The 24,598-nt window shown below is 45.5% G+C and overlaps 1 protein-coding gene across 1 annotated transcript in view; it reads left to right on the top strand.

Annotated features, from left to right (window-relative positions):
* Positions 1 to 24,598, top strand: part of ltbp1 (latent transforming growth factor beta binding protein 1) — a 580,062-nt gene that overhangs the window by 254,600 nt on the left and 300,864 nt on the right. Inside the window, 2 exon segments of the mRNA XM_085980097.1 lie at positions 12,459 to 12,695; positions 17,024 to 17,301. Coding sequence (XP_085836223.1) covers positions 12,459 to 12,695; positions 17,024 to 17,301 — 515 coding nt within the window.

Genomic DNA, 24,598 nt, shown 5'->3' with positions numbered 1-24,598 from the left:
CCGGAGGAATAGCAGGCCTGCTACTTTTGTGCTACAGAAATAGGTTTTTACCTGCCTTGGAGGGCCTCCGCTTCTGGCCTGACAGCTACTGAGCGGAGTGTCCACGGCTGGTGCTCTGTCCAGTAGGCCATAAAAATAGCCTAATTGGAGCCCGATTGACATAATTTCATGAGCCTCCTGAGTCCTGCCTGAGTCAGGCAGGTGCGCCTCAGCCACTCTACCTCAAGATAGCTGCGGGACGGAAAAATGAGTAGTAAGTCGGCTTCTTTGCATTTTCGATGAGTAAAGGGAGATAAAATCCCCCCCCCCCTCCCCCAGAAGGTTTAACACAACTCCATTGGGGAGCAGGGGAGGGGGAATTAATTTCTTGTAAAGTTAGTGTTTATATAGATTCAGACAGTTTAAAAGAGAAGTATGAAGAGGATGTCTGGAACTTTTCCCTCATTTTGGTGTCACCGCCACTTCTTCCGCTGTGAGGTGCTTCATTATCACACCGGCCCTGTCACAAGACTCTCAGACCTTTGGCTTCTGGACTCTAATCATATTAGATTTTATGCTGTGTCACGGGACAGCCATTCCAAGCATTCCCCTCATCGTAATGTGTAGAAATGCTTGGCTAGACTTCCCAAGAAAACTTTTAATGAGGGTAAAGTGTACAAGTGGCTGTTTTAAAGCCAGACTCTAGTCTTTCACTTGCTATCAAAAATGTGGATTGTATAACCATTCCTAGTAACCATTTAAATGGATTCTCATAGTGATTTGGATGAACGGTTTAAATTGAATGTAATAATGATCCATATTTTAGACCTTTGTTTGTATCAGACTGTAATTACACAATGTTAAAAATGACACTTGGCAAGTTTTTCAACAACAACAATAACTTGTTATTGCGCCTTATAGCTATAGTGCCTTTAACGTAGTAAAACGTCCCAGGGCGCTTCACAGGAGTATTATAAGACAAAAAATTTGACACCGAGCCACATAAGGATAAATTAGGGCAGGTGACCAAAAGCTTGGTCAAAGAGGTAGGTTTTAAGGAGCGTCTTAAAGGAGGAGAGAGAGGTAGAGAGGCGGAGAGGTTTAGGGAGGGAATTCCAGAGCTTAGGGCCTCGGCAACAGAAGGCACGGCCACCAAAGGTGGAGCAATTATAATCAGGGATGCTCAAGAGGGCAGAATTAGAGGAGCGCAGAGATCTCGGAGGGTTGTAGGGCTATAATTAGATTTTTTTTTAAATCTGTTCTGACGAAGAGTCACTACCTGCAACATCAGCTGAACATCTTTTCTCTTTTCAAATGTTGACAGCCCTGCTTTGTATTTCCAATATTTTCTGTTCTCTATTTCAAGACTTTCTGCGCAACCTAGAAAAAGTCTTGGGCATTTTCCCCGAAGAGTTCCACCAGCAGAATCTTCTTGCTTGTGTTTTTGTTTTGTTTCTGCGCCACAACTCCGCCCAAGTGGCCTGTGTTGTTAGATGGCCGTTCAAGCTAAGTCTTGTGGCTGAGGAAAGATCGTTGACAGTAACTGCTGGGAATAACACACCTCGTGCATTTTGTGGCAGTGGTGTCGCCCAAAGATAGGTTGCGAAACCATCTTTGCAAATGGTACATTGTCCCTCATTGAGTATCACCTCAGCAAGCTGGGGATATTCAGTGCACACAACATGCTAAAATAGGAGGAGATCTGCCATGGTTTCAAAGAAACATGTTATGATACCTAAACAATCTCTGCTTATGGTTTAACTGCATTTTAGCCATCGTGGGTAGTGGCAATACCTATCACACCCACTTCCGAAAAAAAGGCTGAAACCCACAGTTTTAGTCTTAAACTGTTGGCAATAATCCGAATGAACATTGTTAAGTAACTAATGCAGCAAATGGATGTTAATGATAGACTGATTGCAGGTGCAGGTATATGGACAATTTAAACTGCTGAGATTCTTTGAAATATGATTAAAAGTTGAAATAAAGAACTTGCATTTATATAGCGCCTTTCATGACCTCAAGACATCCCAACGTGCTTTACAGTCAATGAAATACTTTGTGATGTGAACCCACGACCTACTGACTCAGAGGCAACGGTCCCGCCACTGAGCCAAGGCTGACACTTAGAATGACGATTAATACTTTTTGTAGATAGTTGGTCTCTCTGACTAAATCCAAAGCATTCTTAAAACAATAATCATTAAAGCTATTTTCTGAGCGCCTGAGTGCAATTCACCATTGTCGATTAAACTAACAAAATTGTTGCATTAGCACCAAAAAGTACAATCTACTTTCTCAATGTCCTCTCCCTTTTCCATTGATCCTCCTACAACGGATGCATGTGGACGATGGGTAAGGACAAGACGGGGCGGCGCAGTCAACACTCACTGTCAAAGGTCGCAGGTGAATAAAATGGCCACCTGGGCAAGCCACTGCTTTCAGAAGAACAGGGAAGAAAATAGGAACGGAGGAAAAACAAATTACAATGCGGTTTCATGTGTGCAAAACGCCCTTGCACAGCAATTTGAAGTAACAACACTGAAGCATTCATAGAAGTCTGTGCTATCCTTAGCCATAGACCCAATTACCACCCACGCAGTATAGATTACATGTGAAAACATGTCAAATGGAAGAGTCTGTGCATCTTCATTGAACTCAAGAGCTGTTCGCTTAACGTGTGAAGGAGAGCAATAGGCAGCAAGAGATTCCCTTCAAAATGTTTATTTTGCATTGTCTCAATTCAAATCCACTGCTGTGCATGGATTAACAAACACTGAAATGAGCCTCCGACCACATACTCGCAGCATAACTAAGACCGCCTATTTCCACCTCCATCACATCGCCCGAGTCCGCCCTTGCCTCAGCTCATCCGCTGCTGAAACACTCATCCATGCCTTTGTTACCTTGAGACTTGACTGTTCCAATGCACTCCTGGCTGGCCTCCCACATTCTACCCTACGTAAACTTGAGGTCATCCAAAACTCAGCTGCCCGCGTCCGAACTCGCACTAAGTCCCGTTCGCCCATCACCCCTGTGCTCACTGACCTACATTGGCTCCCGGTTAAGCAACGCCTCGATTTCAAAATTCTCATCCTTGTTTTCCAATACCTCCATGGCCTCGTCCCTCCCTATCTCTGTAATCTTCTTCAGCCCCACAACCCCCCCCCCCCGAGATAGCTGCGTTCCTCTAATTCTGCCTTCTTGCGCATCCCTGATTTTAATCGCGCCACCATTGGCGGCCGTGCCTTCTGTTGCCTTGGCCCAAAGCTCTGGAATTCCCTCCCTAAACCTCTCCGCCTCTCTACCTCTCTCTCCTCCTTTAAGATGCTCTTTAAAACCTACCTCTTTGACCAAGTCTTTGGTCACTTGTCCTAATATCTCTAAGTGACTCAGTGTCAAATTTTTTTTAATGCTTCTGTGAAGCACTGTGGGACGTTTTACTACGTTAAAGGCGCTAATTAAATGCAAATTGTTGTTGTAGTCTTTCTTCAGCTGTGCCGGTTAATCTCGCAGTACCTGAGCTGAACAGCTTTAGGAGGACTCCAGTGCTGCACAGTAGGGGTACGGTAGCATCGTGGTAATGTTACTGTGCTAGTAATCCAGAGGCCTGAACTAATGATCTGGAAGTATGAGTTCAAATCCCAGCATAACAGCTGGGGAATTTGAATTCAGTTAATTAAATAAATCTGGAATGAAAAGCTAGTATCAGTGATGATGACTATGAAACTACTGCATTGTCATTAAAAACCCATCTGGTTCACTAATGTCCTTCAGGAAAGGAAATCTGCCGTCCTTACCTGGTCTGGCTGATATGTGACTCCAGACCCACAGCAATGTGGTTGACTCTTAACTGCCCTCGCCACCACCCCTTCAAGGGCAATTAGGGATGGGCAATAAATGCTGGCCACATCCTGTGAATGAATTTTTAAAAAACTCCTGGTGTGCACTGGGAACACATATTAGGAAATAGCATGTGATTTTCCAGCCTCTAATTTTAATGGGTAGAAAATCACAGGCTGCCCATCTGTACTTTCTTGATGTGCCAGGAGCTTGAGCAGAAAACCCTCTCTCCTGTCCAATGCATGCATTGACAGACTTTACTAGCTGACATTTGAAACTTGTAAAGTGTCTCTTTTGTTAGCATTTATCGGAAGGACTTAAACTTAGTCAAGCAATGAAATACAAATCTTAAAATTTATAACTTTTTTTTCCTCTGACATTTATTTTCCTCTAAGACACCGAGGAAAAACAAGTGGTAAAACCACATCAGCTTTTTGACTGAGTCGTTGGAATAAGAAGGGATTTGTAATATTGAAAACTACATTTCTGTGGAAAAAAAGGACACAAAAGGTTTCTGATGCAGCTGTACGAGGCTGAAAGGTGTATTCTGCGGCACCTAGTAATGATGGTCTTGAAATCAGTCTTTTTTATATATCAATAGCGATATTGTCTTTTAGGAAACACATCTGCTCTCAATAGAAAGACGAGCTCTCGTGCATGGAATATCAATTGGCTGTGATTGGCACTTTCTTTTCCTCCTTTTTAAGTGCAAGAATGGTTGGTTGCTGTTTTCTTCAGTGAATGAAATGGTACAGCGAAGCAGAGCCGATCAGAATGGGCTCTCCCCTCATTTATTCATTTTATCTATAGTACATTCTGGAGTACCGCTTTTATATAAAAAAAATACAAAAAAAGATTTCCTGACTGGTCTGAGAAAAATAGCAGAGATGAATCAAAGCATGTGCCCAGGACTGCTTAAAAGCTTTCCGTCAGTAGTGACAAGATTTTTACGGCTCTTTGGGTTGTGTTATCAGTAGATTAGTTTATTAAATTTGCCATTTTTTTTTAAAGGAATAGAAAATGTTGGAACCGAGGCCCATGGAAGGTGGTAGGATACTTGTGAGATTACATCAAGGCTACAATTTCGGATACTTTTATGAAGTTAAAACATACGTGCTAGCCTTCCACCAGCAAAAGCTGGCACAGCCCCCATAAACTTGACGGGGTCGATTTTAACTCAGCCGTGAGGCGGGCTTTGAGGCGTGTGGGGGGTTAAAATCGCAAAAACTGGGGGTCGGGCCCCCCCACCCGCCTGGTTCCCGACCCCGAGCCATTTTAACCCCGGCGTGTCTGATGGTCCCAAATCAGTCCCGCCTCCAACAGGCAGGACTGGTCTTTAAGGCCCTTAATCAGCAATAATTGGCCTTTATAATCCCATTTCAACAGGCCCTTGCATTTTTAACCCTTTTCCCACATAAAACACGCCTGGTGGGGATCACGCCTGTGAAACCTGGCGTGAGAGCACTATTGGATTGCTGACTATCAGCTGCAGGTCAACCATTAAAGAGGAGATTTGATCAGTCATCATTTGCAGGTGGCAGGACTTTGTTGTTTCAGGCCTGGGGCAACTTTTACCAGGCTTTACCACACCTGTGGAAGGTTGGAGCCTCACACACATCTCCAGTGTGACCTCCTGGGAAACCCCGCTCGACACCTTCACTCAGCGCTTCCTCAACGGAGGCATATACCAGAAGCATGGGAGCCATTTATTTCCTTCCCTTCTGGGCATTAGATGAGCTCGAACACCAGCCGCGGCACCAGCAGAACCAGGAACAACAGCAGCAGCAACAGGAGCGCCAGGCTGCTGCTCACCCACCTGAAGCTGCACAGGCCAGAAGGGGCCAGCGCTTGGAAGTGGCTTGAGAGCACCTTGCTGCACATCAGGGGGCCATGGGGACCCGTATCTGCACTGGCAGTCCTACTCAGAAGGACTTCCATGAAGGTCTGGTTTCTCTGTTCAATAGATGCCCTTTGCTCCTTAAGAGATGTCATTCTATTATGAACACTCACCATGTTTTCCATACCCTGGCGACTTATCTCCTCCATGGAGGTTGCCATCCTTTCCATGGTGATGCGTTCATGCGCCAATGACTCCACAAAGGCTCTGCTCATGTTCGCTATGGACTCCTCCATTCGCTCCACACTCACATCGACCCTGGAGACAAAACCTGCCAGAGACTCCTGCATCTGTTCCTGGAGTTCCAGCCCCGCTGATCTTATGGATGGACCCAGAGGCAGAGGGTCGACATGTAGCTGAGCTGAGCTGGCAGAGTCCTGCACCCTCCGACTAGCACTCTCCACTGCTGTCCCTGTCTCCACAATCTGCTGATGCTCACTTGTGAGCTGTGATACACCAGGTGACAACACTACTCTATGTCCCGAAGGTCCCACCGAGGTGTGAGTGTCTGCGCTGGTGCTGGGTGCGCTGAATTCTGCTGACGCTGCGCCCTCAGAGGTTGCAGATTCCTCTGAGGAGTCTGGAAGCTCAGGCTCTTCCTCCTGGACAGTGGGGATGGGGGCTTTCGATGGTCCTGTGGGGGAGTAAAGGAAAGAGTTGGAGATGTGAGGTCAAGGTTACATGCACATTGCATATTGCAGATGATCATAGGTCCATCTGTTATAGCTTCAGAATCATTATCAGCGACTCATGCAATGTCAATGAGAGAGATGAAAAACTATTCTGTCACCAGCTTGCTGTGATGCACCCGTCTGTCCGTCCCCCACTTGCGCCTCATCCTCCAGTCCCACGATCTCCAGGATCGCCTCCTCCCAGGGGGTGAGGTGGGCTACTGATGGTGGCCCTCCTCCTGTCCTCGCTCGTTCTCTTTTATTGTGAGCTCTCTTTTCCTGCAATGATGGAGACAAGTGGAGTTTGAGTGAGAATGAAGGAGTGAGTGTATAGAATCCATAGCATAGATGCTTGGAAGGAGACAAAGATGGAGTGAGGTGGCAAGACCAAGGGCCCTCCCTGTGTGTTGTCAGTTGTCTTCATAGCATCAGAGTGATAGGGAGTGTGAGGGCTGCATCGTCGAATAGTTAGGTGAATGTGAGCATAGAGAGAGAGGGAATGGGTAAGGGTGCATGGATGTCAGTGTCAAGTGGGATGTGGAGGAAGAGATTGCTAAAGCTGAGTGCTAGTGAGGAAAGGCAATGGAGATCAGATTGAGAGTGATGGGAACTTCATACTCACTTTCCCAGTGTGCTGAAGGTCATGAAATCTCTTCCTGCACTGTATCTAGGTTCTGCGGGTAGCCGATAAGGAGTTGACCTCCTCTGCCACTTGCAGCCACGCAGCCTTTGTCTGCTGGGCAGGCATCTTCCTTCCTGATGAAGGGAAGAGCACCTCCTTGTGAGCTCTTGCTCCCTCCACTAAAGCCTGCAGGGCAACGTCTTCAGAACGGGGTGCCGACCTCGGTCGTTCTCTTGCCATTCTGCTTCCAGCTCAGTGCATCAGCAAATGCCAAAAGGTTGGCAGCCTGCAGAAGAAGCAAGGCTTGTTGCAGACCCTAAATGCAGCAGCAATAATGACGTCATATTATGACACTTTCTGACTGGAAATACTCCTTTGCCAAGGGTTCCCACACGTTGGAAATCAATTGGCCAATTGAGTTAAAATTGCATCAATCTCACACACCCATTTAGATTCGTGTGGGAAACACGAAATTCGGGGAACCCGACAATTCCCCGCACCCGAGCTAAAATCGACCCCGACAACTCAAGAACGGCCCTGATTTATAAGCCCGTGACCTGTGAACACAAGTTGTGGCAGAGGGGTGTACCGTAAACTGTAAATATACTCAACATTCCTTCACTTGAATTGGAGGTAAAACAACATAAGCACATGATAGCCTGAAGTGGAGATAGACATGGTGAATGCACCAAAGGTATTTTTCTATAGGGAACTGGGGACTTGTCTCCCTGCACCACCCCCGCCCCCCACCCCAACTAGAAATTTTAATTTTTGATATTTCCAAATCACAATGGTTGGCATCTATGTTAAAAGCAATTTGAAGAGTGATGTCATCATTTTTTGTATAAGCTATACATTGCTGGGAATTCATTATTTTCCAGTCTAGGATTGTTGGTACTGTTTATACTGTAGGTAGTCGGCCTATATATATTTGACTAACTGTGTTGGTGTGTAGATAGATCAACCTTCAGAGCAGTGAATGTCCTCGCTAGCTTTTAATATACACTTTTTTTTAGTCAAATCTTATCTTGTTGTAAATTCCTAATGCAGAATGTTACAAAGCCGTATTAGACACACCACACGTGACTTGTGGAATCTAAATAGTCTTGTGATAAAACAGAGCAGAAAATTGTCACCATGCTCTAAGTTTTAACATGTGCTCCATTCAAAGTTTGTTTTTTCACCTTCGCCTTCTTCCCTGATAAGTCTTCACAGGCCATGCTTCATCCACGGCTTCGAAAGTGGTTGACCTGATGGGCAACCTGCTCACAGGATGCAGTCAATGCTGTTCTGAAACTGGCTGCTCAGAGTTGCACCAGATCTCCATATTCCATCTCCCCCATCCCGTGCAGAGCCAGCTGGGATGTTGTTGGTGCTTGTACGTAATGATACAGCGCAGGTTAGGAGCTTAGCACAGGAAAGGGGGGAGGATCAGTAGTTGTATGGGTACAAAACTGCATCAACAATGACTTGTATTTATACAGCACCTTTAATGTAGTAAAACGTCCCAAGGTGCTTCACAGGAGCACTATCAAGCAAAATTTGACACCAAACCACTTAAGGAGATATTAGAACAGGTGATCCAAAAGCTTGGTCAAAGAGGTAGGTTTTAAGGAGTGTCTTAAAGGAGGAGAGTGAGGTGGAGAGGTTTAGGAAGTGAATTCCAGAGCTTGGGGCCCAGGCAGCTATAGGCACGGCCGCCAGTGGTGGAGCGATGAAAACCGGGGATGCTCGAGGCCAGAATTGGAGGAGCGCAGAGATCTCAGAGGGTTGTGGGGCTGGAGGAGGTTACAGAGATAGGGAGGGGGGAAAGCCATGGAGGGATTTGAAAACAAGGCTGAGAATTTTAAAATCGAGTCGTTGCTGGATCGCGAGCTAATGTAGGTTAAAATTCCACAGTGCCACACTTTGGTGTTGTAGTGCGGTGTTGCAGTGTGGTGTTGTAGTGTGGTGTTGTAGTGTGGTGGACCAGTGTGGTGGACCAGTGTGGTGTTGCAGTGTGATGGACTAGTGTGGTGGACCAGTGTGGTGGACCAGTGTGGTGGACCAGTGTGGTGGACTAGTGTGATGGACCAGTGTGGTGGACCAGTGTGGTGTTGCAGTGTGATGGACTAGTGTGGTGGACCAGTGTGGTGTTGCAGTGTGATGGACCAGTGTGGTGTTGCAGTGTGATGGACCAGTGTGGTGTTGCAGTGTGATGGACCAGTGTGGTGTTGCAGTGTGATGGACCAGTGTGGTGTTGCAGTGTGATGAACCAGTGTGGTGTTGCAGTGTGGTGGACCAGTGTGGTGTTGCAGTGTGATGGACCAGTGTGGTGTTGCAGTGTGATGGACCAGTGTGGTGTTGCAGTGTGGTGTACCAGTGTGGTGTTGCAGTGTGATGGACCAGTGTGGTGTTGCAGTGTGATGGACCAGTGTGGTGTTGCAGTGTGGTGGACCAGTGTGGTGTTGCAGTGTGGTGGACCAGTGTGGTGTTGTAGTGTGGTGTTGCAGTGTGGTGTTGCAGTGTGGTGGACCAGTGTGGTGTACCAGTGTGGTGTTGCAGTGTGATGGACCAGTGTGGTGTTGCAGTGTGGTGGACCAGTGTGGTGTTGCAGTGTGGTGGACCAGTGTGGTGTTGCAGTGTGGTGGACCAGTGTGGTGTTGTAGTGTGGTGGACCAGTGTGGTGTTGCAGTGTGATGGACTAGTGTGGTGTTGCAGTGTGGTGTTGCAGTGTGGTGGACCAGTGTGGTGGACCAGTGTGGTGGACCAGTGTGGTGTTGCAGTGTGGTGGACCAGTGTGGTGTTGCAGTGTGGTGGACCAGTGTGGTGTTGTAGTGTGGTGGACCAGTGTGGTGTTGCAGTGTGATGGACTAGTGTGGTGTTGCAGTGTGGTGTTGCAGTGTGGTGGACCAGTGTGGTGGACCAGTGTGGTGTTGCAGTGTGATGGACCAGTGTGGTGGACCAGTGTGGTGGACCAGTGTGGTGGACCAGTGTGGTGTTGCAGTGTGGTGGACTAGTGTGGTGGACCAGTGTGGTGTTGCAGTGTGGTGGACCAGTGTGGTGTTGCAGTGTGATGGACCAGTGTGGTGTTGCAGTGTGATGGACCAGTGTGGTGTTGCAGTGTGATGGACCAGTGTGGTGTTGCAGTGTGGTGGACCAGTGTGGTGTTATAGTGTGGTGGACCAGTGTGGTGGACCAGTGTGGTGGACCAGTGTGGTGTTGCAGTGTGATGGACCAGTGTGGTGTTGCAGTGTGGTGTTGCGGTGTGGTGTTGCAGGGTGATGGACCAGTGTGGTGGACCAGTGTGGTGGACCAGTGTGGTGTTGCAGTGTGGTGTTGCAGTGTGATGGACCAGTGTGGTGTTGCAGTGTGGTGTTGCAGTGTGGTGGACCAGTGTGGTGTTCCAGTGTGGTGTTGCAGTGTGGTGGACCAGTGTGGTGTTGCAGTGTGGTGGACCAGTGTGGTGTTGCAGTGTGATGGACCAGTGTGGTGTTGCAGTGTGGTGGACCAGTGTGGTGTTGCAGTGTGGTGGACCAGTGTGGTGTTGCAGTGTGGTGGACCAGTGTGGTGTTGCAGTGTGGTGGACCAGTGTGGTGTTGCAGTGTGGTGGACCAGTGTGGTGTTGCAGTGTGGTGGACCAGTGTGGTGTTGCAGTGTGATGGACCAGTGTGGTGTTGCAGTGTGGTGGACCAGTGTGGTGGACCAGTGTGCTACTTAACTTGTTCCAATGCTTTTTCTTTTGACTACTGCAGCCCTGTGATTGTTAAACATATCACACTGATCATGGCAGGTATGAGTACTACAAGCAGGCAGAATTAAGGGAAGCTTACAGAGTACATAGCTTGAAGAAGAACGTTAGTGACCTGTTCAGTTACACATGGGAAGTTGTTCTGCAGCCTTAAAGGATTTGCTATGTTGAAACCACATTGAATTGTTGCTGCCTGCATGAGGTACATGAGTGAACTCATCCTAAGCACTGGGTGAAAACCTTTTACTAACAGTAATTTTTTTAATTCAAAGCATTTTTTGGAAGGATGTTGACTTCGAACACTGTCTCTCTCTTGCTTTTCCTCTTCCTCTTCCCCCCCTGTCTCTTTCATTCTGTGTGTCTTTGTCTCTGTCTGCATGTTTCTGTCTGTCTCATCCTTTGTATACTCTCACTTTCTCAATGCATGGATAACATGAATGTAAGCAGGCTATTTATCTTGGGCTGTGAACACAGAGCCAGAGAACATGAGTGGGGCTGGAAATTAGAACTAATGCGTTTCTCCACTAATCTATGGAACAGTTTCTCAACTAAAACAGTTAATGCAGTGTCAGTTAATTCCCCTGAAAACAGCTGGATAAATATCCGTTAGGAACAGGTTGGAAGGGTAAATATAACTTAAGGTGATCAAATACTCGAAGGAATGTGGTGGTTCTTGAACTGTGGGGACGATGGCGAGTCATGCCACCGAAAGCAACTGGTCAGGGATTGATAGTGCAGGACCCGAGGTTAGATAGATTTTAAGTAGTTTTTTGATACATTACCTTTGGTGGGACAGAGAGGACTTTGTAGAATCTTCCCTTTGGAGATTAAATTGGACAGAATCAGTATGAGGGCAAGTTGTACAGTACATGATTTGGTGGAAGGCTTTGTGGACTGAGTGTGGTCTTAACTTGTTTCTTCTGTGGGTTTTTTATGATCTTGAATCAATTTATAGACCAAACCCGCGGTCTTTTGAACTGTTGGAATACAATGACTGAAAAATAGTCACGAGCGCCAGAGTAATTGAAATTTTGTATATCCAGATTACATAATTGTTTTACGTTGTATTTTTGATGTATAAAAATGAATATTCCACATCTAACAGGAATAATTCTGTACTTATGTTTCTTCTGGCCTGCTGAACAGTCTCTAAGGCCTGTTACGCTCCATTAGGTTTTGGCAACAGAAGAAACAGAACTCCATCTATCTTCAGTGGAAAAGGGATCGCGCATCATCAAATCTCCTCCATTAGTTACTCTGCACCCCCAGACGTACACGCAGTAATTCTGGCCTCTTGCACATCCCTGATTTTCGTCGCTCCACCATTGATGGCCATGCCTTCAGCTGCCTGGGCCTTAAGCTCTGGAATTCCCTCCTTAAACCTTTCAGACTCTCGACCTATCCCTCCCCCTTTAAGACGTTCCTTAAAACCTACCGCTTTGACCAAGCTTTTGGTCATCTGTCCTGATATCTCCTTATGTGGCTCGGTGTCCATTTTTTGGTCTGATTACGCTCCTGTGAAGCGCCTGGGGACGTTTTACTACGTTAAAGGCGCTGTATAAATGCAAGTTGTTGTAGTAAAACTAACATGACACATGACCTGCGCCCAAGATTCTGTGGTGTTGAAGACCGTAGGACTAAAAACCCTGGGCTGAAAACGTTGTTGTTTGGTGTTAAATTGCTGCGTTACACTCACTGTGGGGTTTATCTTTTCAGTGGTCTGCCACTTGCCTTGCATGAATGGAGGACAGTGCACTTCCAGGAACAAATGCCAGTGCTCTCCTAATTTTACTGGCAAGCTCTGCCATATCCCGGTACAGTCTCCAAATGGCCAATGGCAGCACCAGCAGCAGTATCAGCACCATCAGCAACCCGGCAAAGCTCCAACCTCTTCGGTAGTTCATTCTACCCACACATTGCCGCTGTCGGTTGGAGGAAAGCCTGGCCTACAAAGTAAGGTTCATTTTTTTCTTTAACCTCTCAACCGCTTTATGTATTTTTTTTCCCCAGCCTACAGGCAGCTTAGCTGACTGGAATGTTACGACAAAAGCAGAACACTCGTGCAATTTGTGCAATTCTTTCAGGTTTAATAATAACTCTAATAATCGAGCCAGAAAGTTGAGAGCAAAAGAAAGCTGCTATTTTCATGTCATACAATAGAACTTATAAAACTAATATGAATAAATAATAAACACTCAAGAAGCTCAACACCATCCAGGACAAAGCAGCCCGTTTGATTGGCACCCCATCCACCACCTTAAACATTCACTCCCTCCACCACCGGCGTACCGTGGCTGCAGTGTGCACCATCTACAAGATGCACTGCAGCAACTCGCCAAGGCTTCTTCGGCAGCACCTCCCAAACCCGCGACCTCTTCCACCTAGAAGGACAAGGGCAGCAGGCGCATGGGAACACCACCACCTCCAAGCTCCCCTCCAAGTCACACACCATCCTGACTTTTTTTTTTATTCGTTTGTGGGATGTGGGCATCGCTGGCAAGGCCATCCCTAATTGGAACTTGGAAGTATAGCGCCGATCCTTCATTGTTGCTGGGTCAAGATCCTGAAACTCCCTCCCTACCAGCAATGTGGGAGTACCTTCACCACACGGACTGCAGCGGTTCAAAAAGGCGGCTCACCACCACCTTCGCAAGGGCAATTAGGGATGGGCAATAAATGCTGGCCCTGCCAGCGACACCCACATCCCATAAACGAATTAAAAAAAAACTAGCACGAACCAGTTGGGCCGAATGGCCTGTTTCTGTGCTGTACATTCTGTGTAATCCTATGAATGGGTTTTATGATCCAGATTATAGCCCGGAAGCAAAATAAAATAGAAAACACTTTTCCCTCGGGCACTCTTGTTTCAGTGATATCTAAACCAACTGCTCCTCCTTGCACTTTCATAAATGTTTCTTAACAGAATTTTTCAAAAGATGAGTTCAACCTTGTTAAGTGGGCTTTTGCAAAACCCAGCTGACAAGGAAAGTAAAATCCGGGTGCCGTGGCACCACGGGGCGATGGGATGGACGTTTGGGGACTCACAATCTCAACTGTGCTGGTTCAGTCAGGCTTGGCCATTGCTCTTTTTAACAACAACAACAACTTATATTTATATAGCACCTTTAATGTAGTAAACTGTCCCAAGTCACTTCACAGGAGCGTCATCAAACAAAATTTGACACTGAGCTGCATAAGGAAAAATTAGGGCAGACTTGGTCAAAGAGGTAGGTTTTAAGAAGCGTCTTAGAGAGGTGGAAAAGCGGAGGGAATTCCAGAGCTTAGGGCCTTGGCACGGCCGCCAATGGTGGAGCGATTAAAATCAGGGATACTCGAGGGGCCAGAATTGGAGGAGCGCAGCTATTGCGGAGGGTTGTAGAATATTATCAATATAGAACTACAGTATGAAAATACTGCTGGTAATTGGAGGCAGACTGTCTTAAGTTTGCACACGCAAAGCTCTGCTTTGAAAACAGAAAACTCTGGACTCGCAAAGCAGGCCTTCCCGCATCTGAAGCGAGAGATCAGCGTTTCAGGTAGAAATCCTTTGCTCAACCTCCGAGTGTGGAACTAAGCGAGAAGTTGTTGCGAGTGAGCCGTTCAGCTGGGGTGGTTGGTGGTAGTGGGTAGGGGGAGATTGGTTGGGCTTCTGCTCTATAGATAGAAGCACAGCACTCAACACTCCATCTAAGTGGACGCTGGACGGCCTGGACATAAGGAATTCAGGAGAATCTAATAGGGAATTCAGGAGAAACTTCTTTATCCAGAGAGTGGTTAGAATGTGGAATTTGCTACTCCAAGGAGTGGTTGAGGTGACTAATATAGCTGCATTTAAGGGGTAGCTAGATAAACACATGATGGAGAAAGGAATAGAAGGTTATGCTGATGGGGTGAGATGAAGTAGGGTGGGAGGAGGCTCGTGTGGAGCATAAACACCAGCACCGACCAGTTGGACCGAATGGCCTGTTTAAGTGCTGTAATTTCTACGTAATTCAATGTCTAATTCTATGTAAGTTCTGCCAGACATTCACTCTTCTTTTCAGAGGCTGAAAGATCTGCTGTGTGTTTCCAGCATTTTCCGTTTTTGATTCAGATTTGTAGATTTTTCTTTATAAGCTCTGCATTTGCCAATTAAAGAATGATTCGAGGAAGCAATGTCATCATACCAAAACCAAGAGGATTCATTGCTATGCATTGCACAATATTGAGACATACTTTGTGAGACACTCCCAACAGTTCTAATAATAACAATACTTAAAAATGCATGAACTTCCCAGTGAAGTATAATTAATAAAGGAATCCTGAACGGCAAACAGCACTGCTCCTAATAAAAACCATAAGACAAAACTCAGTGGAGATAAGAGAAACCTTCCCTTGCAAATCTTTAGTAGCATTGTGTTTTCTTGTTCATTGAAATATTTTAATTTTAGCAGTTTTGATTACCATATTTGTGTTCCAAATTTCTCTGCTGGCATTATAGTGTTGGCAGTCACACCTATTTTAACTGTTCACCATTTTCCTGAGGGTGAGACCCAGACCGTCACAGTTCCAAACACTTACCACAAATCAGAAAGAATGTAATGTAAAATAAAAACAGAACATGCTGGAAATACTCAGCAGGTCGGGCAGCATCTGTGGAGGGAGGAACAGAGTTAACGTTTCAGGTCGACAACCTTTCCTCAGAACTTTGACGAGAGGTCGGACAAAATTATGAGGGGCCTAGATAGGGTAGATAGAAAGGAACTTTTCCCCTTAGTAGAGTGGTCAATAACCAGGGGGCATAGTTTCAAGGTAAGGGGCAGGAGGTTTAGAGGGGTTTTGAGGACAAACTTTTTCACCCAGAGGGTGGTTGGAATCTGGAACTCACTACCTGAAAGGGTGGTAGAGGCAGGAACCCTCACAACATTCAAGAAGCATTTAGATGAGCACTTGAAATGCCATAGCATACAAGGCTACGGACCAAGTGCTGGAAAATGGGATTAGAATAGACAGGGCTTGATGGCCGGCGCGGACACGATGGGCCGAAGGGCCTCTTTCTGTGCTGTATAACTGAGTATTTCCAGCATTTTCTGTTTTTACTTTGGATTTCCAGCATCCGCAGTATCTTGCTTTTGTATCAGAAGGAATGTCTTGCTCTTCCGATAGCATAGTGTATAAGGGTGAGGTGCATTGAGATATTGGCCCAGAAATTTGGGTTGGAGGCTTCCTGCGGGTGCAAGCCTCCGACCTGCACTTACCTAGCGCGCCGGCCGTTGTGCTGTGGGCCCGCGTGGGATTCCGACCCTGGGCCTGCTCCAACTGCCGGCGCACAGTGCTTGCGTATCCCAGGGGCGCAGTTAGTTCGAAGCGTCCCCTGGGATCACGTGGGCCATGGAGAGCCAATGGTAGCAGGGAATCTGTATTCATAGATTTGACAGGAAGACCTGTCAAATCTATGAATACAATTCAGCCCCAAAACATAACTAAAACTTCAAATAATTTTTTTTTTAATCACACTTTTAAAATAGCTATAAATTACATAAAATAACTATTTTAAACAATAATTTAAATTTTTGAAAAAATTAATTACAGTTTCTAACAGGGCTAAAAATAAACATACCTTTCTTTAAAGTATTTAAAAATAATAAACCTGTGGAAAAAATGTTTTAATTTTACTTAATTCACCACTTACCTTGTTAAAAGCAGGCCTTGCGACTGCTTTTTATAAGCGTAGCTGCTGGAGACTTACCCTCCCGGAAAAACCTGGAAAAAAAACGGAAGTTCCAGGTGTACGCGCTGCCTCTCCGGCGCACGCGTTCGACCTGTGAACCCCTTCCTTTAAGGGAACGGAAGTTCCGGTTTCCCGCGCATGCGCAGTGCATGCACGAAACCGGCACTTTCGTTGGGCCTACGCGTGAGTACCCTGTGCGTACTCACCCGTGGGGACCCGAAGTTCTGGCCCATTAAGTTATACAGATTCCCAGACGGTTGCAAATCTGATTCCTGGTTTGTGCTGAGTTAGCTTATCTCAGTAATATAACACTCCTGTGCATGTTATATAACGCACTGTTTATATAGAAGTGTCAGCCCCTTGTGTATATTGTTCTGTAAAGCACTGTTTTACAGAGGTGTACTATATATATGTATGTATGTATATGTATTATTTATATATATCTGTGTGTATATGCTGTGATATTTACCTTGAAAATAAATTTATACAGGTAGCAGTCTATTTTGAAAAATGTTTTTACAATGCTTACTCACCAGCCTTATGTTCTGTTTTTCCTTTCACGACAATATAGTGAAGTTCCCACCTAACATAGTGAATATCCATGTTAAACACCCACCTGAGGCAACTGTACAGATCCACCAGGTTTCCAGAGTGGACAGTTCCTCTCTGGGACAGAAGGTGAAGGGTGTCAAGCCAAGCCAACAGCAGATCTCTTACCATGTTCAAAACCCTTCAGTGCCTCACGTACCGAATTCTGTCTACACTCACCACCAGCAAGTTCGCACTCATCAATATCCCAGAATTCAATCAAAGTTGGGTCGCTGCTTCCAGGAAACTGCAGGTACACAGGTGAGACACTGCAGGCTTATTGCTTGTTTCTTTGTTACCTATGCAGCAATATGCCATTGTTGGATTTAAGTATTCTATGGCAAACCTTCCAGATAGACACCACAAAAATGGATTCTTTTTGACTCCATACTAGACTACAATGTAATGTAAAGGCTGATGTAGTGCTGATAGTTCCCATGAAGTGTCACTATCACGTTTAATAATTACTGTACTGTATTCAATCACACATGCTGTAGACATCTAGAGGCAGAAAATGATTACTGCAACAGATTTTCATCCACTTTGTCTTCTTAAATCTTATTTTGGACTCATTAAAACAGGAGCTGACTAAACTCCAGATTTCTGAATGTCAAATCTAACTGTGGAAGGTAGTGGTTTGAGGGCACATACTGAATCGTTAGAGAATGAGTATTTCACAAGTGGTATATTTTTATAACCCAGTACCTCTCGTCCTTTCAATCTGTTTATAACACAAACTCTTCTGTTAATAGGTTAAAACCTAAGGTATTTCAAGCCCTATTTTTATACGCGGTGCACTCCTGTTAAGTTGTGCAACGAATTTTCCATTTGTTGCTTTAATGATTTCTGTCAAGTTGATGCATATAAATCCTAGATGAGCATAATTGCACACTTTGGCCTGATTATCTAGTTGACAATAGTATTCAAATAGGTAGGAGCAAGAAACTGTTTAAAACTGAAATGTTGGTTTCTTTTGGATTTGAGAATTGATTTTGTTTGGCTTTTTTGCAGAAGAATATTTTAGTTTCATTTTTTTTTTGTGTAAATGCCGGTGGCTGTGATTTATACTCTCTGGAATTCAATCCTCAATCCTTTCCACTAATCCTCCTCTCTCCTGTCTTTTAAAAATGCTCTCAAAACCCAGCTCATCAACCAAGCTTTCAGTCACTCCTAATCTCTCCCTTCCTGGCTCATTGTTTGTTTTCCTTACAGTTGTTTATGAAGCGCCTGGAGAAGTTATTAATGTTTAAGACGCTACATAAATGAAAGTTATTGTTGCTTGTTTTCACCCTTAGTGTGAACAGTTGATTATGTACGTGGTGAAATGAATGTTGTGGTTTTATTTTTCCCCTGCCTTGCTGGAGAAGGTGAGAGAGAGGGTGTGGATTTATATTACGCGGTTGCTCTGTGCTGTCAGCACTAACTTTTCACCTCCTAACTTTAAAACTATTCTCCAGATTGTAACTGGACGTCACTACCTTAATCCTCTCATCAGAGACTGGGTTCCTTTTGAAAAGGAGTTAGCATGGACACATTCACGAGCCGCGTTTGCACAATGTATGTTAACTCAATCATTTCTGAATTTTCCCCCAAACTGGGAGATGATTCCTCTTGTTTATTCCTTGGCTCTGGTTTAAAGTTTTAAATCTCGATAAGCACACAGTGCCTCTGATCATTGCTCTGTAAACAATCAGCACCAACCTTTTCACCTCAGTAACCTCTTGGGGATGAGATTCCATTCTGCGCTAACTTAAAACAAATTCAGAGACGTGAGCGGAAAGTGGTTGACTACTGCTTTTTATTAACAACTACATTATTGCTAAGTGCGGAATTCACCTCGCCGGCCCAGCTTTTGCCTTTTCCTATACTCAGTGGGGAACTTTCTCTCATCAAGCGCATTTGGTTCATTTGGATATGTTAGTTCTGTGTCTTTTCCTCACGTTCTCCTTGGGAATGCTGTACCTTTCACCTCACCTGGCTGAGATGGAATCAGAAACCTGCAGCCAGATCTTCGCCAGGGTCCAGTGTTACCAGTTACAAGGAAGCATGTAAGAATAGCCAGCTGTAGCTGTCCCCTTCCCTGATTTTCCATTTTTCTTCTCCTGCTCCTATTTTTCTATGTTTCCATAATTCTGACAGGGCTAGACAGACTGGATGCAGGGAGGATGTTTCCTCTGGCTGGGGGGGTGTCTAGAACGAGGGGTCACAGTCTCAGGATACGTGGTAGGACATTTATGACTGAGATGAGGAGAAATGTCATCACTCAGAGGGTGGTGAACCTGTGGAATTCTCTACCACAGAAGGCTGTGGAGGCCAAGTCACTGAATATACTTAAGAAGGAGATAGATAGGTTTCTAGACGCAAAAGGCGTCAAGGGGTATGGAGAGAGAGCGGGAATATGGTATTGAGATAGAGGATCAGCCATGATCATATTGAATGGCGGAGCAGGCTCAAAGGGCCGAATGGCCGACTCCTGCTCCTATTTTTCTGTGTTTCTTCCTGTGGGGAATGTCTCGTGTGTTTGCAATTCCCCGTGGGGAATGCGTGGATGAAAGCAGAAACTTACTGAATGTGGAATAAACGACAATTATGGCACAGGTGCTACAACTCCAACCATACCACCAGTCTTAACAAAACCTGCATGTAGCTTCTCTTCATCACAAACTAAATTGGTTTCACAAATTAATATGGTGGGATCCTCACGTTTGTGTAAGTGATTGCTAAAGTCAGCTGTCCTAAACATTATGCTACATTTGTGTTTTGCTGAATCCAGCATGTTGAGTTGGTTTAGCATTCCACTATAATCTGAGTCAGCCTGCCATAGCAGTGTTCCTAATTTCTTTGGTGCAGTACATCTTTTCATATCTTGTCTTCTTTTGTCACACATGAGGCCTCTCAGTTTCCAGTCCAGATGCCAGTTTTGCCCATGCTATGTTTGTGTAATCCTAGTGCCTACATTTGGTTCCTGTGCAAAACTTGTGTAACTCATTTGACCAAAGCAACCCCATTCATTTCATACAAAAGCAAAATACTGCAGATGCTGGAAATCTGAAATAAAAACAGAAAATGCTGGAAATACTCAGCAGGTCAGGCTGCATCTGTGGAGCGAGAAACAGAGTTAACGTTTCAGGTCGATGACGAAGGGTCATCGACCTGAAACGTTAACTCTGTTTCTCTCTCCACAGATGCTGCCTGACCTGCTGAGTATTTCCATCATTTCCCATTCATTTCATGGTCCTCTTCTGGTGATGGTCTTGTTTTTTGAGGTCCTCCTATGACTACCAATCTGTCACATGTGCCTTCAGGCAGGAAGACAAAAAGAAAGAAAGACTTACTCGACCTTTCTCGACCACCAGACGTTTCAAAGCGCTTTACAGCCAATGAAGTACTTTTGGAGTGTAGTCACTGTTGTAATGTGGGAAACATGGCAGCCAATTTGCACACAGCAAGCTCCCACAAACAGCAATGTGATAATGACCCGATAAACTGTTTTTGTTATGTTGATTGAGGGATAAATATTGTCCAGGACACCGGGAATAACTCCGATGCTCTTCTTCAACATAGTGCCATGAGATCTGTTATGTCCACCTGAGAGAGCAGGCGGGGCCTTGGTTTAACGTCTCATCTGAAAGACGGCACCTCCAACAGTGCAGCACTCCCTCAGCACTGCACTGGAGTGTCAGCCTAGATTTTTGTGCTCAAGTCCCGGGAGTGGGACTCAAACCCACAACCTTCTGACTCAGAAGGTGAGTGTGCTGCCCACTGAGCCACAGCTGACACTCTGGGTGAAATGTGCTGACCTCTCCATGGCCTCTGCTAGAGACTGAAAAGTGATGCGTGGGGAGGGGAAGAAGGTTCCTCCCTGCCCCTAAAATGATTTAACGTTCCACTACTGCGCAGCCACTGGGCCGCATATGAACATACGAACACATGAAAAGGAAGAGCACGAAAGGAGCAGCTGTACATTCTTGAGGCATTGGAACCAGTTCTTGGGGAGGAGTGACCTGTACCAAGGGGACGGTCTACACCTGAGCTGTGAGGGAGCCGATGTCCTCGGGGTAATATTTTCTAGGGCGGTTCGGGAGGATTTAAACTAATTTGGCAGGGGGATGGGAACCTAGGTAGTGGAAAAGAGGGAAGTCATATGAAGTCAGAAATAGATGGTAGAAAGGTGAGAAGCAATAAGCAAAGGAGAGAAACACAAAGGGCCAAACTAATTCATAATGAGAGTGTGAAAAAAGCAAGCCTGAAGGCTTTGTATCTTAATGCTAGAAGCATTAGGAACAAGGTGGATGAATTAGTTGTGGAAATAGAGGTAAACAAGTATGATTTGATTGGGATTACAGAAACGTGGCTGCAGGGTGGGCAAGGCTGGGAACTTAACATCCAGGGATATACAATATTTAGGAAGGATCGGCAAAAAGGGAGGGGAGGTGGGGTAGCATTGCTGGTAAAGGAGGGGATTAATGCAATGGAAAGGAAGGATATTAACTCGGATGAAACGGAATCTGTATGGGTAGAAATGAGAAATAGCAAGGGGAGGAAAACGTTAGTGGGTGTGATATATAGGCCTCCAAATAGTAATATGGAGGTGAGGGAAGGCATAAAAAGGGAAATTAGAGAAGCGTGCGATAAGAGCACAGCTGTCATCATGGGTGACTTTAATTTACATATTGATTGGACTACCCAAATTAGTAAAAATTCTGAGGAGGAGGAATTCCTGGAATGTTTTCGGGACGGTTATCTGGACCAATATGTCGAGGAGCCGACTCGAGATCAGGCCATTTTAGACTGGGTATTGTGCAATGAGAAGGGACTTATCAACAATCTTCTTGTACGAGGCCCCTTGGGTCAGAGCGATCATAATATGATCGAGCTCTCAGTCGAGATGGAGAGTGAGGAAATTGAATCAGAGACTAAGGTCCAGAACTTAAATAAAGGGAATTACGAGGGTATGAGACGGGAATTGGGTAAGATTGATTGGGTGGTGTTTCTGGGGGGATTGACAGTGGATAGACAATGGCAAGCATTCAAAGATAGAATGGAAGAATTCCAGAACATGTTTATACCGGTTTGGCATAAAAATAAACCTAAAAAGGTGGCTCAACCGTGGATAACGAGGGAAATTAGGGACAGCATAAAATCAAAAAAAAGGGCATATCAACTGGCAAAAAAAAGCACCAGACCGGAAGATTGGGGGCAGTACAGGATACAGCAAAAGAGGACAAAGGGATTAATCAGGAAGGGGAAAATAGAATACGAAAGTAAACTTGCAGCAAACATAAAGACAGACTGCAAAAGCTTTTATCGGTATATCAGGAGGAAAAGACTGGTAAAATCCCAAGTCGGTCCCTTGCAGTCCGATTCGGGAGAATATATAATGGAGAATAAGGAAATGGCAGACCAATTAAACTCATACTTTGGTTCTGTATTCACAAAGGAGGACACAAATAACCTCCCAGGAATATCGGCAAACATAGGGACTAATGAGAGGGAGGTGCTGACAGAAATTAGTATCTCTAGGGATATGGTGTTGGGTAAGTTGAGGGGACTGAAGGCCGACAAATCCCTGGGGCCTGATAAACTACATCCTAGGGTACTTAAGGAGGTGGCCCTGGAGATAGCAGATGCTCTAAGGATCATCTTCCGGAACTCCATTGACTCGGGAACAGTACCCGTGGATTGGAGGGTAGCTAATGTTACCCCAATATTTAAAAAGGGGGGTAGAGAGAAAGCAGGGAATTATAGACCAGTAAGCCTTACATCGGTTGTGGGCAAAATGCTAGAGTCCATTATTAAGGATAAAATAGCGGAGCACTTGACAAATGGGGAAAGGATCGGACAGAGTCAACATGGATTTACAAAGGGTAAATCGTGTTTGACTAATCTGCTGGAATTTTTTGAGGAAGTAACTGGTAAAATAGATGGGGGAGAGCCAGTGGATGTGGTGTACCTTGACTTCCAGAAAGCCTTCGATAAGGTTCCACACAAAAGATTATCATGCAAAATTAAGGCTCATGGGATTGGGGGCAAAGTATTAACGTGGATAGAGAACTGGCTGGCGGATAGAAAACAGAGAGTTGGAATAAACGGCTCGTTTTCGGAGTGGCAGGCAGTGACCAGCGGGGTGCCGCAAGGATCTGTCCTGGGACCCCAGCTGTTCACAATATATATAAATGATCTGGATCAGGGAATTGGATGCAATATTTCCAAATTCGCTGACGACACTAAACTAGGAGGAGGGGTGGGCTCTGATGAGGATGTCAGGAGGCTACAGTGCGATTTGGACAGGTTGGGGGAATGGGCGGATACGTGGCAGATGCACTATAATGTGGATAAATGCGAGGTTATCCACTTTGGGGGTAAAAACAGGAGGGTAGATTATTATCTAAATGGCAATAGATTGGGAGATGGGGAAGTGCAGAGGGACCTGGGTGTTCTTGTGCACCAGTCACTGAAGGAGAGCATGCAGGTGCAACAGGCGATTAAGAAGGCAAATGGTATGTTGGCCTTCATATCAAGGGGGTTCGAGTATAGGAATAGGGATACCTTACTACAGCTGTACAAGGTGCTGGTGAGACCGCATCTGGAGTATTGTGTACAGTTTTGGTCGCCCCATCTGCGGAAGGATGTTCTTGCCATGGAAAGAGTGCAGCGGCGATTCACCAGGCTGATACCTGGAATGGCGGGAATGACCTACGAGGAGAGATTGAATAGTTTGGGCTTGTACTCACTGGAGTTTAGAAGATTGAGAGGGGATCTCATCGAAACATATAAAATTATGGCAGGCCTGGACAGGCTGAATTCAGAGAGAATGTTTCCAATGGCAGGGGAGCACAGAACCAGGGGCCACAGTCTAAAAATAGCGGGCAAATCATTTAAAACAGAGATGAGGAAGAATTTCTTCACTCAAAGAGTGGTGAGCCTGTGGAATTCCCTGCCACAGAGGGCTGTGAAGGCTAATTCAATAAATATTTTCAAGAGAGAATTGGATATATTCCTGAAGGCTAAGGGGATTAAGGGTTACGGAGAAAAGGCGGGGACGGGGTACTGAACTGGTAAGATCAGCTAAGATCTCAGATGAAGATCAGCCATGATCTCATTGAATGGCGGAGCAGGCTCGAAGGGCCGAATGGCCTACTCCTGTTCCTATCTCTATGTTTCTATGTTTCTATGTACCGTCGAGTCTGTCCCGTTCTGTCATGGTGCAACGTCTACACGCCATCACCACTATTCCCCCCTCACACAGTCGCACGTTCTCGTGTAGGGGGTACAAAAAACAGAGAAAAACCTTCGACCGCTTTAGGAGATCACGGTGGCTGGGTGACACAACTGTCAATGACCCTCCTACCATTGACGTAGAAACATAGAAGATAGGAGCGGGAGTAGGCCATTCGGCCCTTTGAGCCTGCTCCGCCATTCAATGAGATCATGGCTGATCATCCAAATTCAGTACCCTGTCCCTGCTTTCTCCCCATATCCCTTGATCCCTTTAGCCTTAAGAAATATATCCAATTCTTTTTTGAATATATTTAATGAACTGGCCTCCACCGCCCTC

This window comes from Somniosus microcephalus, chromosome 3 (genome assembly GCF_052327205.1).
Source record: "Somniosus microcephalus isolate GS21.2 chromosome 3, FLI_Smic_1.0, whole genome shotgun sequence".
Lineage (NCBI taxonomy): Eukaryota > Metazoa > Chordata > Chondrichthyes > Squaliformes > Somniosidae > Somniosus > Somniosus microcephalus.
This window is presented reverse-complemented; position numbering and strand designations above follow the sequence as displayed.